The 16,981-nt window shown below is 49.7% G+C and overlaps 1 protein-coding gene across 3 annotated transcripts in view; it reads left to right on the top strand.

Annotated features, from left to right (window-relative positions):
• The window catches only part of ADORA2A (adenosine A2a receptor), a 29,248-nt gene that overhangs the window by 5,063 nt on the left and 7,204 nt on the right, over window positions 1-16,981 (top strand). Inside the window, exon 2 of one of the 3 annotated variants that reach the window (XM_083590329.1) lies at window positions 14,733-15,529. In XM_083590329.1, the coding sequence (XP_083446455.1) occupies window positions 15,180-15,529 (350 nt within the window). In that variant the 5' untranslated portion in view covers window positions 14,733-15,179. The remainder of the gene's footprint in view (window positions 1-14,732; window positions 15,530-16,981) is intronic. The other 2 variants (XM_083590330.1, XM_083590328.1) reach the window with 2 other exon arrangements.

The raw sequence follows: 16,981 nt of genomic DNA on the forward strand, positions 1-16,981 counted from the left end.
CTCTCTCCCATGTCCTAGGCTGACACTCTAACCGCTACATCAGTTTGCATCTCTATCTAGGTGTTGAGCTAGGTGGAGAAGGTCTACTTCATTTCCCCCCCCCCCCCACTCCTGCCCAAATTGGTGGGATCTTCCAGGGTGGAGGCAGAAGCATTTATTTGGGACCCCTGCACCAGGAGTTAGGCACCCCCATGTCCTAAAGCCCTGTGGATGTTCCTTTCATTGGAAACAATAAAAGCGGATTAAACTTTAAGCCCACAGGGTGGGGGCGGGAATTGACGAAGTTCTAATGTTCCTGAAGTCGTTCCAGTAGTTCTTTGGAAGGCTAAACCCAGGTGGAAAAAAACAATTAAAAAGGACAGTAAAAGTGTAAAGAATATTTAGGCAGCCTCAGGTAGCTAAGTGCCCACGTCGCAGCTGAGAAGCTGATGGTGCAAGGGTGAGGCTTGTGCAGCCTGTTTACTCGGGTGTAAGCCCCTCTTCTTTTCTCGGAATTTACTCCTTGGCCCATTGCAGGGAAAATGCCTAGTGTGTTTCCTGCGGTCTCTGAAGAACCATCAGAGAGGATCAAAATTGTGGCTCTGCAGGGGGCCCTTTGGGAGAACATTCCTTCCCAGTGTCCAGTGATGAGGCCACCAGTTAGTCCCAGTATTGGCAGGTGGTGGTGAGAACAGAGAGAGCTTGAACCCAGGGAGGCCACATCTGCAGCTCGCTCTCCTGAGGAAGGCTTGGCTGCTTGTGTTTTTTACCCCCCATACATATCCTTTCTTGTAATCCCATCTAATGGCTTCTCAGAGAAGCTCAGGCGGGCGACCACTGTGAACCACAGTGAAGGCTGGTGGGAAAGAGGGACAAAGCTGCCCTCCTGGTGGGGTGCTCAGCCCCTGGGGAAGGAGCAGGAGCCCCCCTGCTGCAATGGCAAAGCAGTATGGGGGCTTGCTCAAGGCTGGGTGATGTATCTCAGCTGCTTCTTCCTCCCTTAAGATGGGGAGGAAGCAGCAGCAGCCGAGATACATTCCAGACATCGTGATATACAGTGGTACCTTGATTCTCGAACGTCTTGGCTCCCGAACAAATCGTTTCCCAAACACCGCAAACCCGGAAGCAAGTGTTCTGGTTTGCGAACATTTTTTGGAAGCTGAACATCCGTTTCAGCTGTCAGCATTGTTTCCAAAGCCAATCAGCCAGTCAGAAGCAGCGCCTTGGTTTGCGAATGTTTTGGAAGTCGAGTGGACTTCCAGAACGGATTGAGTTTGAGAACCAAGGTACCACCGTATCAGCATATTGTGGTATTTAGCTGCTGATATATCACGATGTTAGGGACATGGGTGGCGCTGTGGATTAAACCACAGAGCCTAGGACTTGCCAATCAGAAGGTTGGCAGTTCGAATCCCTGCAATGGGGTGAGCTCCTGTTGCTTGGTCCCTGCTCCTGCCAACCTAGCAGTTCGAAAGCATGTCAAAGTGCAAGTAGATAAATAGGTACCACTTTGGCAGGAAGGTAAACGGCCTTTCCGTGCACTGCTCTGGTTCGCCAGAAGCGGCTTAGTCATGCTGGCCACATGACCCGGAAGCTGTATGCCGGCTCCCTCGGCCAGTAAAGCGAGATGAGCACCGCAACCCCAGAGTCGGTCACGACTGGACCTAATGGTCAGGCTTCCTTTTACCTTTACCTGTATCACAATGTTGAAAACCAGGTATCACCCAGCCCTACTTGAATCCTGCTTGTGGGTTTCCCAGTGGGGCATCTTGTTGGCCATTGTAAGAAGAGGATTCTGGACTAGATGGGCCATTGGCCTAATCCTGTCGGCTGTTCTGATGAGATGGGAGCTACTTCTGCTGGGGATCCTGGCAACCTCAGAAAGCCAGTGGGGTTGGCACTCTCCTTCAGCTCCTCCCTTTCCTTGCACTGAAAGACCCAACAGAATATTCATCGTTTGGGGCCGCGCTTCAAAGTGTACATTCTGCTTCCCATCCATCATGGCTCCTGCATCCTGTTTCTGAAGGGTCAGCTCCTCTTTCTGTTATTCTAGATTTGTTGCAGCCACAGCCTTCACAAACCTGATACTGTCAGGATGTTTTGGACCACAAAGTCTGGAGGGCATCTGGTTGACAAAAGCCGAGCTAGAATGTAGGAGGCTGCCTTATACCTTAAACCTGTGCATGGAAAAAGGGGGTTTCTCTAAAAATAAGATGTTTCTAGCCCTCAAGGTTATGAATAAAGGAAGCTGCTTTATACTGAAGTCCATTTAACACAAGTGCTGTCTATAAGGACTGGCAACAGTGCCTCTCCAGGGCTTCAGCCAAAATCCTCATCCAGCCCTACCTGGGAGATGTCATTGGGGATTGAACCTGGGACCTTCTGCATGCAAAGCAGTGGCTCTGCCACTGAGCCACAGCATCCTTGTGCTTTGCTCTGCCCTGAGCTGTGGAGAGCTCCCCTTGCATTGCAGAACCCCCCAGGAAATGGGCACCACAGCAGAGTTTCGTCCGAAGACACAGGAAGGCACCAAGTCAGCGAAATTGTGGGAATTTGGACAGCTAAAACAAATCCTCTCATTTGTGCCTCCTCGTTTGCATCTGCTTCCCGAAGTGTCGCCGCCGTGAGGGTTAATTCCAGCACATGGCTGCTCTCTGTGTTAATTTGAGGGAGGATCCTTGCCAAAATAATCAGGCTGTACAAATCCCTGCCGCGACGTAGCATTTATAAGTGCTAAAGGGAAGTAGCGAAGGAGCGCAAATTGCAACAGAGCTTCGGGTGGCATCCAAATCGTCTGCAGGCTTCAGAAGCTGCGTTTCCGAAATGTGGTGTTTTAAAAGTCTCTGTCCAGGCTGAAGTTGGCAGTCAGCTGCAGGAGATTGCTGGGGCCATCAAGCCTGGCTCTGTCCATACATGCAGTGTGGGGAAGAGAGGGAGCAGGACATCCGGGGCCTGAATGCGGCCCTTGAGAGCTGGGGTGTACCTAGGGGTTGGCCAGGCTGGCTTCTGCCAAGGGCACAAACCCCAGGTGTATGTGTGTGTACAAAATCATGTCTCCCCACTCTGGCTTGGAGTGGCTAGGAGCCTGTCCACATGCTCCCAGGTTGCTCCTTCCCTGCTCTGGGAGTTGCCTAGGGTTGCCACCTGTCCTGTATAATACAGGATTGTGCCTTATTTCACTGTAAAATGCTACTGTTTTGTGCCATGGTCTTCTCTCTCTCTGTTTCTCTCTCTCTGCCAAGTTAGGGATCCTCTGCAAATGCATGTGTTTGAAAGGGTAGGCGAAACGTCATGCATTTAAGCTCTGGGTAGCCAAGTGCAAGTGGGACGCGGGTGGCGCTGTGGGTTAAACCACAGAGCCTAGGACTTGCCGATCAGAAGGTTGGCGGTTCGAATCCCCGCGACAGGGTGAGCTCCTAGCAGTTCAAAAGCACGTCAAGTGCAAGTAGATAAATAGGTACTGCTCCAGCGGAAAGGTAAACGGTGTTTCCGTGCACTGCTCTGGTTCACTAGAAGCGGCTTAGTCATGCTGGCCACATGACCCGGAAGCTGTACGCCGGCTCCCTCGGCCAATAAAGCGAGATGAGCACCGCAACCCCAGAGTTGGTCACAACTGGACCTAATGGTCAGGGGTCCCTTTAGCCAAGTGCAGACAGATTTACAAATTCACGTGTATGTACATGACAAATTCCAAAGGGGCCATCCTGTTAGGCTGTAGTCACAGAATTGTAGAATTTGTAGAGCTGGAAAGGACCACGACATGCCATCGAGTCCAACCCCCTACAATGCGGAAATATTTTGCCCAACATAGGGTTTGAACCCACAACCCTGAGATTAAGAGTCTCACACTCTACCGACTGAGCTAGAGAGAGTACTTTGCAATGGATTGGTCTGAAGTCACTTCTGCACCATATAAAAATCATCCACCAACTGCCCTGCCTCGCCCTGTCCTGTATTTTGCCAGAACAAAAGTGGCAACCCTAGAGCTGCCAGGCTTCAAGGGATGGGATGGGGGGCACCCATACAGCTCCTTGCCAAGCATGCAAGGGAGCCTAGGTACACCTCTGCTTGAGCATCTCTTGCCAGCCCTGCCCTCCTCAAGGGCTGGAATGTGTCCTTGAACTATGATGGTGCCCCTGGCTTGCAGTGACAGAGGATGTGGAAAACGTGCGTGCAGAAACATCTTGCTTTTCTGTGTCCTATTGGCCCACCCACTTTTCCCCTGGCCTCGCCCACCACCTGCACATGGCCCCTGAAAGGTTCCATGCGAGGGATTGTGGCCCTCAGGCTGACAAAGATTTGTTTAGTAAGTTCACTCCAAGGTCAGCGTTGCTTCCTGGGTCTTGTACCTGCCGGCAGCAAGCACCTTCCTGTAGGAACCTTGCTTTTTGGGAAGAAACACCTGCAAGGGAAATGACCTGTGATTAATACTTCATTTCCTCTGATTACTGGAAACAGACAGGTCACCAAGACGCCTCAGAAGTGCACCCAATGGGAGAGGCAGCCATAGGGTTTATGCTGTGCATCAGTGACTGTGGTGATTAACAGCCACAGTTTCCAAAGCTATCAGTCAAGGCATACTTGAAGTTTTGAAAGGGGGCTGCTAGGTCTGCGCCCTCCCAGCCACTCCGCGCTTCTCCCGACATCAGCCCTGCCCTTGCAACTTGTGTGAGAGGAAGCAGGTTGGCGCTTTGGAATGGTTTCTCTAAAAGCACATGGGGTCAAACGACAGAGGAACAGTTCGGCACCAGCTCTGAGCTCCTTTAGGGGACAGCTCTCTGCAGCACCTGGGACTTTGAAAGGTCCCGAATGTGTTTCATTTGCTTGATAGCCTCTAATAATAATAATAATAATAATAATAATAATAATTTATTATTTATACCCTGCCCATCTGGCTGAGTTTCCCCAGCGACTCTGGGCGGCTCCCAATCGAGTGCTAAAAACAATACAGTGGTACCTCGGGTTACAGGTGCTTAAGGTTACAGACTCCGCTAACCCAGAAATAGTTCCTCGGGTTAAGAACTGTGCTTCAGGATGAGACCAGAAGTCATGCTCTGGCAGCATGGTGGCAGTGGGAGGCCTCAAGTTAAGAACAGTTTCAGGTTAAGAATGGACCTCCAGAACGAATTAAGTTCTTAACCAGAGGTACCACTGCACAGCATTAAATATTAAAAACTTCCCTAAACAGGGCTGCCTTCAGATGTCTTTTAAAGATAAGATAGCTGCTTATTTCCTTCACATCTGAAGGGAGGGCGTTCCACAGGGCGGGCACCACTACCGAGAAGGCCCTTTGTTTGGTTCCCTGTAAGAAGGTCGGCGGTTCGAATCCCCACGACGGGGTGAGCTCCCGTTGCTCAGTCCCTGCTCCTGCCAACCTAGCAGTTCGAAAGCACGTCAAAGTGCAATTAGATAAATAGGTACCGCTCCGGTGGGAAGGTAAACGGCATTTCCGTGCGCTGCTCTGGCTCGCCAGAAGCGGCTTAGTCATGCTGGCCACATGACCCGGAAGCTGTACGCCGGCTCCCTCGGCCAATAAAGCGAGATGAGCGCCGCAACCCCAGAGTCTGCCACAACTGGACCTAATGGTCAGGGGTCCCTTTACCTTTCCTAACCTCTTCCTAGTGGCAAGTGCACTCAGAGCAGAGTAGGGATAAAAGCATTCAGATTTGAACACCTGACCCCATCCATTTGCCTTCAGGGGCTTGGGAGCACCCGTTTCTCATGGGCACAAAATGGAGAGCATTCCTTAAGAATGGGGCCAAGCCTCCTAAAGCACTCTGACTGTGACACCTCAAAAGATCTCTTCTCTGTTCCAGGGAACCTTTTGAGGGGGTTTTTCATAGAATCATAGAGTTGGAAGGGACCCAAGGGTCATCTAGTCCAACCCCCTGCAATGCAGGAATCTCAGCTAAAGTATACATGGCAGACAGCCATCCAACCTCTGCTTAAAAACCTCTAAGGAAGGAGAGTCCACAACCTCCTGAGGGAGACTGTTCCACTGTCAAACAGCTCTTACTGTCAGAAAGTTTTTCCGTATGTCTAGTCGGAATCTCATTTCCTGCAACTTGAAGCCCTTGGTCCCAGTCCTACTTTCCAGAGCAGGAGAAAACAAGCCTGCTCCATCCTCCACGTGACGGCCCTTGAGATATTTGAAGGTGGCTATCATATCTCCTCTCAGTCGCCGCTTTCCCAGGCTAAACATACCCAGCTCCTTCAACCGTTCCTCATCTGGCTTGGCTTCCAGAGCCTTGATCAACTTGGTTGCCCTCCTTTCCACATGTTCCAGCTTGTCAACATCCTTCTTAAATTGGGGTGCCCAGAACTGGACACGGTATTCCAGGTGTGGTCACCAGTTTTTTTGCAGAGTTGTTGCAAAGTTGGGGGAGAGCAAGATGGTTACTTGTAGGTTCCCCCCACCTCTGCTCTTTTAATGCCCGGATGCCCAAATGCCCGGATGGATATCTTTGTGGTCGGTGACTTGTTTCTTGTGAATGGTTCCCTTCCCCACAATGGCAATGCAGAATAAATTACCGCCCATCTTCTGCAGCAAAACATGCGCCACTTTAGCATGCATTTTAACCCGACAGTCCTTGCTTTGCATCTCATGCCCATTCAGTTGCTCCTCCGCCCTTACACTTTACATACCTGCCTACCAAGATTGCCCTTGTGGATCTGATGAAGTAAAAGCCTGAGGGATGGCTGGGTCAGTCAGCAGAGCATGAGACTCTTAATCTCAGGGTCGTGGGTTCAAACCCCACATTAGATGAAAGGTTCTTGCATTGCAGGGGGTTGGACTGGATTCCACCCCCCCCTTTAAAAAAATATATATAAATTTTATTAAAAGAATTTCAGTTATAAAAAATAGAGTGATTAAAGAGAAGGGAAAAGGTGCACAAAGTACATTAAGAAAGGAAGATATACTATAGTACACTAAATAGACTACACTATATTTCTTTGGTACACTAAATATACTACACTATATTTCTTTGGTACACTAAATATACTACACTACATTTATAGTATGCTATACTAAATATATAGTTTATTACACTATTATAGTATATCACACTAGAGTTGGAAGGGACCCCAAGGGTCATCTAGTCTAACCCCCGATGTGCATTTTAGGCGCATCCAGCCTCCCTTTTTGTGCTAGGCATATGTCCACATTTTAAAGTGTTGTTATTGGTTTTCCCCCTGGCACTTTCCCTATGAAAACTGCTCTTTACTGCTGGATCGGAGCAAACAGAAATCCGCAGAAAACCCGAATTGTCATTTCCCCCTGATTCAGCAATAAAGAGAGAGTTTTTGCAGAGAAAACACTGGAGCGGGGGGGGGGGGGGCAGGGGAGAGAAGCACTTGGATACAGCACTTTAAAGTGTGAACCTGTGCCTAGAAAGGACGGGGAGGGCGGGCAGTAAGTCGATGACCCCTGAGCATTTTTGTTTTTGTGTTACAAAGGGACCCTGCTAGGCTGCAGACACACCGTGCATCTAAAACCCATAAAAAGATAAAGGGACCCCTCCCTGACCATTAGGTCCAGTCGTGACCGACTCGGGTTGTGGCACTCATCTCACTTTACTGGCCAAGGGAGCCGGCATACAGTTTCTGGGTCATGTGGCCAGCATGGCTAAGCCGCTTCTGGCGAACCAGAGCAGCGCACAGAAACGCTGGTTACCTTCCCACCGGAGCGGTACCTATTTATCTACTTGCACTTTGACATGCTTTCGAACTGCTAGGTGGGCAGGAGCAGGGACCGAGCAATGGGAGCTCACCCCGTCGCAGGGATTCGAACCGCCGACCTTCTGATCGGCAAGTCCTAGGCTCTGTGGTTTAACCCACAGCACCACCCGCGTCCCTTTTTCTAAAGCCCATAGCTTCCCCCAAAGACACCTGGGAAACTATAGTTTGTTAGGTTGCTGGGAATTGCAGCTCTGTGGCGGGGGGCAGGGGGCGGGATACAGATCCTAGGATATTTGGGGGAAGAAGCTGTGTTCTTTAATGGCAATGTGTGTATGCAGAACCTCAGTACAGTGGTACCTCGGGTTACATACGCTTCAGGTTACAGACTCCACTAACCCAGAAATAGTACCTCGGGTTAAGAACTTTGCTTCAGGATGAGAACAGAAATTGTGCTCTGGCGGCGTAGCAGCAGCAGGAGGCCCCATTAGCTAAAGTGGTGCTTCAGGTTAAGAACAGTTTCAGGTTAGGAACTGACCTTGAGAACGAATTAAGTACTTAACCCGAGGTACCACTGTAGGGTCATGCTAGGTGCTGGATCAGGCCAGAGGGCTATCTTAGAATCATAGGTGCCAACTCACTGGGGCCCTGGTTGCCTGAGCACTCACAAACTTCCCCACGAAAGGGCCGGGCATGCACAAATTTTGGCCCCAGGCACACACTGTCGCGGGGCCAAGTTGGCACTCCTAATTTCAGAATTGGAAGAGACCCCAAGGGCCATCTAGTCTAACTTGCCCAGCATCCTGTTCTTGCAGTGGCCCCTAGGGATCCTACCAGCAGGGCCCAGATGCAACAGCAACACTCTCCCCCACTCGTGATTCCCCAGATAACTGCCATGATTCAGATGCCGTCTGACCGCGGAAGCTGGAGCAGAGACATTGCATTTGGTAGCTCCTGGTCGCCTGATTCCCCACACACCTTGTCTGGGCTCCTTCGCCTCCTGTCCTCTGTCTCCAGAGGAGCTGCCTGCTGCCAGTTGCATTACCCAGTGGAGAGGAGACAGTTTTGTTCTCCAGAGCCCAGAGCAGCCATAGAACAGCCTGTTCTAACCGATGAAAAATGGGCAGGGCGGGGGCAGCGGCAACAGGTTTGCGAGGAGCACAGGAAATGGATTTTAATAATGAGAAGTAGGCAAGAACATTGCCCAGGGTAACAAGGAAGCCTTAACCGCATTAAGAAAGCTGGAAGAAGAACGCTCCTGCCAGCTGCTTTCTGGCCTGGGATGATAACAGGGTCGTTCCCTCCCTTCACCTCGCTCTGTGAGAAGTGTTGGGCCCTGTCGGAGCAGGCGTCAGTTGTCAAGTTGTTCTGAACTGAGCCACCGCACCATTTCGATGATGGCCACATGCCACAAACCTCTCTTGTGTCTCTCTTCCCACCCTATGTCATGCTTGGGGCAGCGTTAGAAACTCAGGTATATAAACTAATCACCAAATGACACCTTAAACCAGGGCTACGGTTGCCACAATGGAATTGTCTAGGCGCCATTTCCCCCTTATGAAATTGTTTATTACAGTGGTACCTCGGGTTAAGAACTTAATTCTTTCTGGAGGTCCGTTCTTAACCTGAAACTGTTCTTAACCTGAGGTACCACTTTAGCTAATGGGGCCTCCTGCTGCCACCATGTGATTTCTGTTCTCATCCTGAGGTAAAGTTCTTAACCCGAGGTACTATTTCTGGGTTAGCAGAGTCTGTAACCTGAAGCGTATGTAACCTGAAGCATCTGTAACCCGAGGTACCACTGTATTCTTCTTCTTCTTCTTCTTCTTCTTCTTCTTCTTCTTCTTCTTCTTCTTCTTCTTTTTCTTCTCATTTCTATACTGCTTAATATTTTAAAGAAAAAAATCTCAAAGTGGTTTACAACAAATTCGAACATCAAATCAAGAAAACAAATTCAAGCTTCGAGGGAAATGTTTCAGATCCTTCTCAAAGTGCCATTTTGCTCTCCCCATATGTATTGACCTACTTAAGTTATATAGCTGCCCCATGGCAGAAGTACTGTAGGAAGGCAGTATGATGTAGTGGTTAGAGTGTCGGACTAGGACCTGGGAGGGGCCAGCCAGGTGGAAATGTCAGTCGCAAGCCTGGCATCCGGAGATCTCCACGTGGTGGCAATTGGACCCACACCAGTCACAAAATGTGCCTGGCCCCTGAACACTAGCTTGAAGGTGCCGGGTTTTTATTTTTAACTCACAGACTTATAGACATGGGAATCGCAGCTCATGGATATTGTGGAAATGGAGTCTGCCACTAACTAGAATCTTCCCGACTGGTTTTTCTGCAGTAGATATGAGATTAAAAGTAGATACGAGATTTAGCAGAGCATAAACACCACAGCTGAGCTTGCTCCTCATTGACTTTTCTGTTGTGCTGAAATAACAAGACTCAGCGGGTAGTATGACCTTGCTAGCCCTACTCGGAGTAGAGCCATCCGGGTCTGTTGATTTCAGTGGTTCTGCTGATGTCGGATGCAGCCTTACACAGAGCTTATTTATGAACTCAAACAACTTTTTATATCCCACCTTTTCACAGGGCTGGAAGTGGTTTGCAACACTGACAAATGTGAAAAGGAAGAAAGAAAATCTAAGAGTAAAACAGTATGCAGGGGATAATATCTGTTCTAGTTAAGCAGCATTTGCGGAGCAGGGAGAGAAGTCCCTCATGCTAATTAAACACATGTCTCCATATTCACAGATACTCTTGGATATACAGTAGTACCTCGGGTTACATATGCTTCAGGTTACATACACTTCAGGTTACAGACTCCGCTAACCCAGAAATAGTGCTTCAGGTTAAGAACTTTGCTTCAGGATGAGAACAGAAATCGTGCAGTGGCGGCGCAGCAGCAGCAGGAGGCCCCATTAGCTAAAGTGGTGCTTCAGGTTAAGAACAGTTTCAGGTTAAGAATGGACCTCTGGAACAAATTAAGTACTTAACCCTAGGTACCTCTTTATTTTATGTCACCCTAAAAACTGAGGCCAGCCAGTGGAGTGTTTGAAGAGCCCCAAACCCTTGATATGCCTCGTGCTGTTTTTGCAACTTCTGCCCAATTTTCCACACGTACAGTGGTACCTCAGGTTAAGTACTTAATTCGTTCCGGAGGTCCATTCTTAACCTGAAACTGTTCTTAACCTGAAGCACCACTTTAGCTAATGGGGCCTCCTGCTGCTGCTGGAGAACGATTTCTGTTCTCATCCTGAAGCACTATTTCTGGGTTAGCGGAGTGTGTAACCTGAAGCGTATGTAACCTGAAGCGTATGTGTCAAGGCTGCCCAAGGTCCCAGCTCACAAAGGACCAACGCTGCTTTCTAATTAAATACAACAGTCTTTATTGAAGCTCAGTTTCACTTCCAGAGCCGCAGCGCGCAGCCCCACGTCTCAACTGTCAGACCGCTGATGACCCTTCTGAATCTCCTCCCCCTGTACACCAATTTAAGACCCTAGCCTTGCTCCACCTTTTCCGCTGCTCCTTCCTCCTCTGGGTCCGCCTGCCCGCCGGGGTCTCGCCCTTCCTAGCCTCTTCTGCCGCTGATTCCCCTGAGCCTTCTCCCTCCCTCCGGCGGGCTTTAGGAGCTGGTTCCCCATCCGGGTCTCCTGCTGTCCCGCGCGCCTGTACATTTGAACTTGGCGCGCGCGCCCAGCCAGCAGTCTTCCTCCTAACCGTTTCACTGCTGCTTTGGGGTTCCCCTCTGGCTCCTTGTTTCTGGTGCGTCCCCCCTGGGACCCCCCTTGCCCTGACCATCGGAGCCCCCTTCTGGGAATCTTCTGATTCGCTGGAGAAGCTCATGGAATCTCTCGGGCCACTGTCATAGTCCCCTACGCTGCCCTCGGATTCTTCCCCTTCGCTCTCCAATTCCTCTCTCCCCAGTGCTCGTGCTCCTGATTCCCTGACAGTATGTAACCTGAGGTACCACTGTAAACAGAATAAGGAAGCAGTGCAGCTTCTGCAGTGGCGGCCATTCTCCGCTGTTGCCAAAGAGCACAATAATCAGGAGATCTTCCTTTCTCCAAGAGGGATTAAACTTCAGGCCTAAACTCCAAGGACAGCCTCCCAATGAGTTGAGCTCCCAAAGATCATGACCAGGTCGTGGTGATTTCTCTGTTTTCAGACAGACGAGTCTGCCATTGGCAAAGCCAGGATAAGCCTTAACTTGGCGAGACGATGATGATGGCATCATCATCACGATTTAAATATATTTGTCGCTTTTTACCCTCCAAAAAGCAACTTACAAAAATACCATAAAATATGCAAAAGCACTACAATACAGTGGTACCTCGGGTTAAGTACTTAATTCGTTCCGGAGGTCCGTTCGTAACCTGAAACTGTTCTTAACCTGAAGCACCACTTTAGCTAATGGGGCCTCCTGCTGCCGCTGCACCGCTGGAGCATGATTTCTGTTCTCATCCTGAAGCAAAGTTCTTAACCCGAGTTACTATTTCTGGGTTAGCGGAGTCTGTAACCTGAAGCATATGTAACCCGAGGTACTACTGTAATATAATTGAAGGGTTGGGCTAAAGCAGATCTCAATGATTAGTTGGTTCCATGATGTTGGAGCTACTGCAGAGAAGGCCCTGCACCATGTCTCAACCAGTCACACCTCTATTAATGACTGTAGCGGAGTCTGTAACCTGAAGCGTATGTAACCTGAAGCGTCTGGAACCTGAGGTACCACTGTATTGGATGCTTCTGGACTGTCACTGTGTTAGGGTGGGATTCAGTGACTTATCAGAAAATTGAAGTTGCGCAATTAATAGTTGAGCTGGAGCTCTTGCGCAACAAACCCACTCTTCCTGCCCCACCCACCCCAAAGATCAGACTTTTATGATATGTAAAGTGAAGGGGGAGCTGCCCTAGAAAGTGTGGGATAGGGCTTGCTTGACGCAGCATTGTCTAACCTCCCTGCAAACAAATCAGGTATAAATCTTCAATAAGCTTGTTGTTTGTTGGTGAGCAGTGTTGATGGCAAAGAGCAAAGGATCCAGGGTGAAGGGATCTCCCCATATTCCTGGATCCATCCTTCAGCAATGCCCTAGAAGTTCAAGGAAAGGCCCCTGGATAACCCAAATCACAGGGACCAAAGAGAGACAGGAAGGGTGTGTGTGTGAATGTGCCCCTGTGTCAAAACTCATCCCCCCCATACACTGCAGGTGGTTGTGCTGGTGGGGTGAACTGTGTTAGACATATTTGTGATCCCATTTTACCTGTCTTAAAAACTTTGCTTTTTTATTTAAAGCAGCCGACATTCTTATAACCAACCACGGCAGCTCAGAAACTGTAGAAGTTTAAACACACCAACACTGTTGCCATATCGATAACAAGATTAACAAATAAGCGCTGATAAAAGCAGTAATTGGCAAACAAGATTAAGGGAACAATATTAATACAAGAGCAACGGAGGTAAAATGCTGGCAAGAACAGGAAAAGGTTGTCTGGAAGGATGTGGGGTCGGGCTGTATGGCCCTGGGGTGAGAGGAGGGCAAGCCTAGTTTGAGCTCAGGTCTTGGCAGGGTAAATCAGATGCACCAAGTTTTCTTCTTAAAGGGGATTCTGGAGGGGCTGCGGAAACCTGGACTATCCTGCCATCTCTTTTGGGAGTCACTCTGAAATAAATTCCAAAGTGATGAGACCTAAACAGAGGTGCTTGACTCATTGATAGATACAGCTGAACGACAGCAGAGTGTTGTGGCATTTGGCGCAATTCTGTGCAAACCCACAGAGTCTTGTTCTGGGCGAAAATTCCATGCTCCTGAGATGCTCCGCTTGGCTTATCACAAAAGCAAGTTTCCAGCCCTCATGGTACACAAGGCCTTGGCTCGTGGCTGAGTGGTTTCCCCGCTGCCTTGCTCTTTTCCCAGGGGAAACCTGCTCTTTCTCTCTAAATCAGAGCAAACAGCAATCTGCGGGGAAAACCGATTGCTGTTTGCTCCAGTTGAGCACTAAAGAGCCTTTTCCCCCGGGGAAAGCAGCGGGACAAGAAGACATGTGGATAAACCCTCAGAATAGATGAAGTATTTCTTCACGTAGTGCATAGTTTGTTTGTTTATTTTTATTTAATAGATTTATATGCCAGCCTTCGTCATAAGATCTGAGAATAAAATACAGGATCAAAACGAGTAAACAAGGGAAACAAACCAGCAAAACAACCTTCCCACAGACACATTTAAAAAGCTGTAGAATATTAATCTTACGGAACTATGGAACTCCTTCCCACAGGAGCAGAGATGACTTTAAAAGAGGATTGGACAAATTTATGGAGGAAGAGGAGGAGGGCTTTTGATGGCTATTCCCCATGATGCCTATGTCTCCTTCCAGTGTTGAAGGTGGTAATAATAATAATTAATAATAATAATAATAATAATAATAATAATAATAATAATAATTATACCCTGCCCTCCCCAGCCAAGACCGGGCTCAGGGTGGCTAACACCAGGTATAAAAACAATTGATTAAAATACAACTTAAAAACCAGATTAAAGTACAACATTAAAATGCAGCCTCATTTCAGTAGAAACTCAAATCAAAAACTTTTGGGGGATGAAGACGTCAAATCTTCACCAAGGCCAACTATCCAGACTGGTCCTACATGGGCCAGAAAAAAGCCAGGGAAGTCCCCAAATAGGAGTTCCATCACAGAAGGAGAAAGGAAAAAGGAAAGAGGAAAGAGGGGGAGGGGATCAAGTTGATTCCAAGCCAAAGGTCAGGTGGAACAACTCTGTCTTACAGGCCCTGCGGAAAGAAATCAGATCCCGCAGGGCCCTGGTCTCATGAGACAGAGCATTCCATCAGGCAGGAGCCAGTGTTGAAAAGGCCCTGGCTCTGGTTGAGGCCAGAACTCCAGCTGCTGGGAAATGCAGGGGGGGGGCGAGCGCTGCTGTTGTGCCCACACCCTGCTTGTGAGCTTCCTCCCAATTTGGGGCATCTGGTTGGCCACTGTGAGAACAGGAGTCCCCTTTGGCCTGATCCAGACTCTTCTCAAGTTCTGTTTTACTTTCTGTATTATTTGTGTCTCCACTAGAGAGAATATGACCTCATTGCGTTACTCCCTTTTCCAGCAGTCTCTCTCCTTTCCGATGTGGGAGGGGACACACCCCACCAGCTACCTAGAATAAGAGATAACTGCCCCCCCCCGAGGTGTCGTTACATTGGCAGGAAATGACTGCGAGAGCCACAGCCTTTCGACAGGAAACTTAATTTTCACACAGATGTTCCGTTGTTGAGCTGCCCCCACAAAGAGAAAAGGCGCCCATCCCACTGACTCTCTCGGAGACTTTTGCCCATGTCTTTTGGGGCCTGGGCTAGCTTTCCCAACTTCCCCGCCATGGGGATCTGAGCCAGCCCCAGCAAAGCAGAGAGCCGAGACCCTCTTCCTGGCACCTGGGCGACTTGAGATCTGTGCCTGCTCGCTGTGATCCTGCAGATATGGACACTGGATTCCCCGGCACCCTCTTGCCCGGCTCTCACCATGCTAATTCGTGGGCATAAAGACTTCCTGGCAGATGTGGTCTACATTGTCTTGGAGCTACTCATTGCGGTGTTGGCCATCTTGGGCAACGTCCTGGTCTGCTGGGCCGTCTGCCTGAACAGCAACCTCCAGAACGTCACCAACTACTTTGTGGTGTCTCTGGCGGTGGCCGACATCGCGGTGGGCGTCCTCGCCATCCCCTTTGCCATCACCATCAGCACCGGCTTCTGTGCCTACTTCTATGGCTGCCTCTTCATCGCCTGCTTCGTCCTGGTCCTGACCCAGAGCTCCATCTTCAGCCTCCTGGCCATCGCGATCGACCGGATTATCGCCATCCGGATGCCTCTCAGGTAAGTGTGCAGTTGATGACAATGACGACAAGCTGTGCTTTTTTTTCTAGGGGTAAAAGGTAAAGGACCCCTGGACAGTCCAGTCCAGTCAAAGGCGACTGTGGGGTTGTGGTGCTCATCCCGCTTTCAGGCCGAGGGAGCTGGCGTTTGTCCACAAACAGCTTTCCGGGTCATGTGGCCAGCAGGCTAAACCGCTTCTGGCGCAACGGGACACTGTGATGGAAACCAGAGCACCTTCCCGCCGCCGTTTACCTTCCCGCCGCAGTGGTACCTGTTTATCTACTTGCACTGGCGTGCTTTCAAACTGCTAGGTTGGCAGGAGCTGGGACAGAGAAATGGGAGCTCGCTCCATCACGCGGATTCGAACCGCCGACCTTCTGATCGGCAAGCCCAAGAGGTTCAGTGGTTTAGACCACAGCGCCACCTGCGTCCCTTGTGATTCTAGGGTTACTCAGTGGTACACAGTACTGGCACCTTTCCCCACCCCCAAATGTTAAAAGTGTGGCACTTGCTGTAACAACTTCATCATGAATACCAGGGATGCCAACTTCAATAAAATATGGGGGGGGGGGACAGATAAGCCCCGCCCTGCATATTGGATCACATGATGCGGCACATGCACACCATTTGAATGGCAATGCCCATCAATTGGGGTGGGGGCAGCTCCCTTAACAATTTTATTGGGGTGGGAAAGAACGCTTGGCCCCTAGGAATTGGCTCCTAGGGTGAGTACCAGTACCATGTTTTTTCTTTGAAAGAAAGCACCGATGACGGCAGACAGGGCTCAAGGAGCACAGCTTCAGTGCAGAGCTTATTACCTTTCTCCAGAACCAGCAGAAGCAGAATAAATTTGCTGCTGGAGAAGTCTGAAGTCCGTCACCAACTTTTCATCCGTTTTAAAAAGCCAGCGGGTGATGCTGGGATCTGCACGACCCAAATCCCAGCTGGAGTCTTTGCTCCCCGCCACCCTGTCTGGTTGAGAGAAAAGTCCGTGTTTCATAATCTCGGCTTTTCCCAACCCTCTTCACTTGCTCTGAGCATGAGTCCCCTGAGAGCAGCGGCAGTCAGTCAGGGGGGCTGTTTGTAATGGCACGAAGCAGCCCCCTCCAGCGTGGGATAACAGCTGGGCAGCCTCAGAAGTCCACTTCACAGAGACTTAGCCCGCTCTGGGTCTTCTGTCCAAGTCTCTGAGTGCCTCGGGCTCAATCTCTTCCTCTCCCCCATTGTGATTTTTTAAATTTACAGTGAAAAGCTCAAGTGGAGTTTCCTGCCCTCTGAGTCTGAAGAGCAGCGGCAGTGGCTGGAAATGGATATACAGTTCCTAAGGGCCAGGGAGGGGGAAGGGAGGGTGCAGCCCTTTGCTGTCTGTCTGTCTCTCAGCTGGGTTGACTCTCACTTCTCATCCAAACCACCTGGGCGGGAGAAACTTCTTCAGCTGCAGGTTCAGGAAAT

This window comes from Podarcis filfolensis, assembly GCF_964270895.1.
Source record: "Podarcis filfolensis genome assembly, chromosome: 16".
Taxonomy (NCBI): domain Eukaryota; kingdom Metazoa; phylum Chordata; class Lepidosauria; order Squamata; family Lacertidae; genus Podarcis; species Podarcis filfolensis.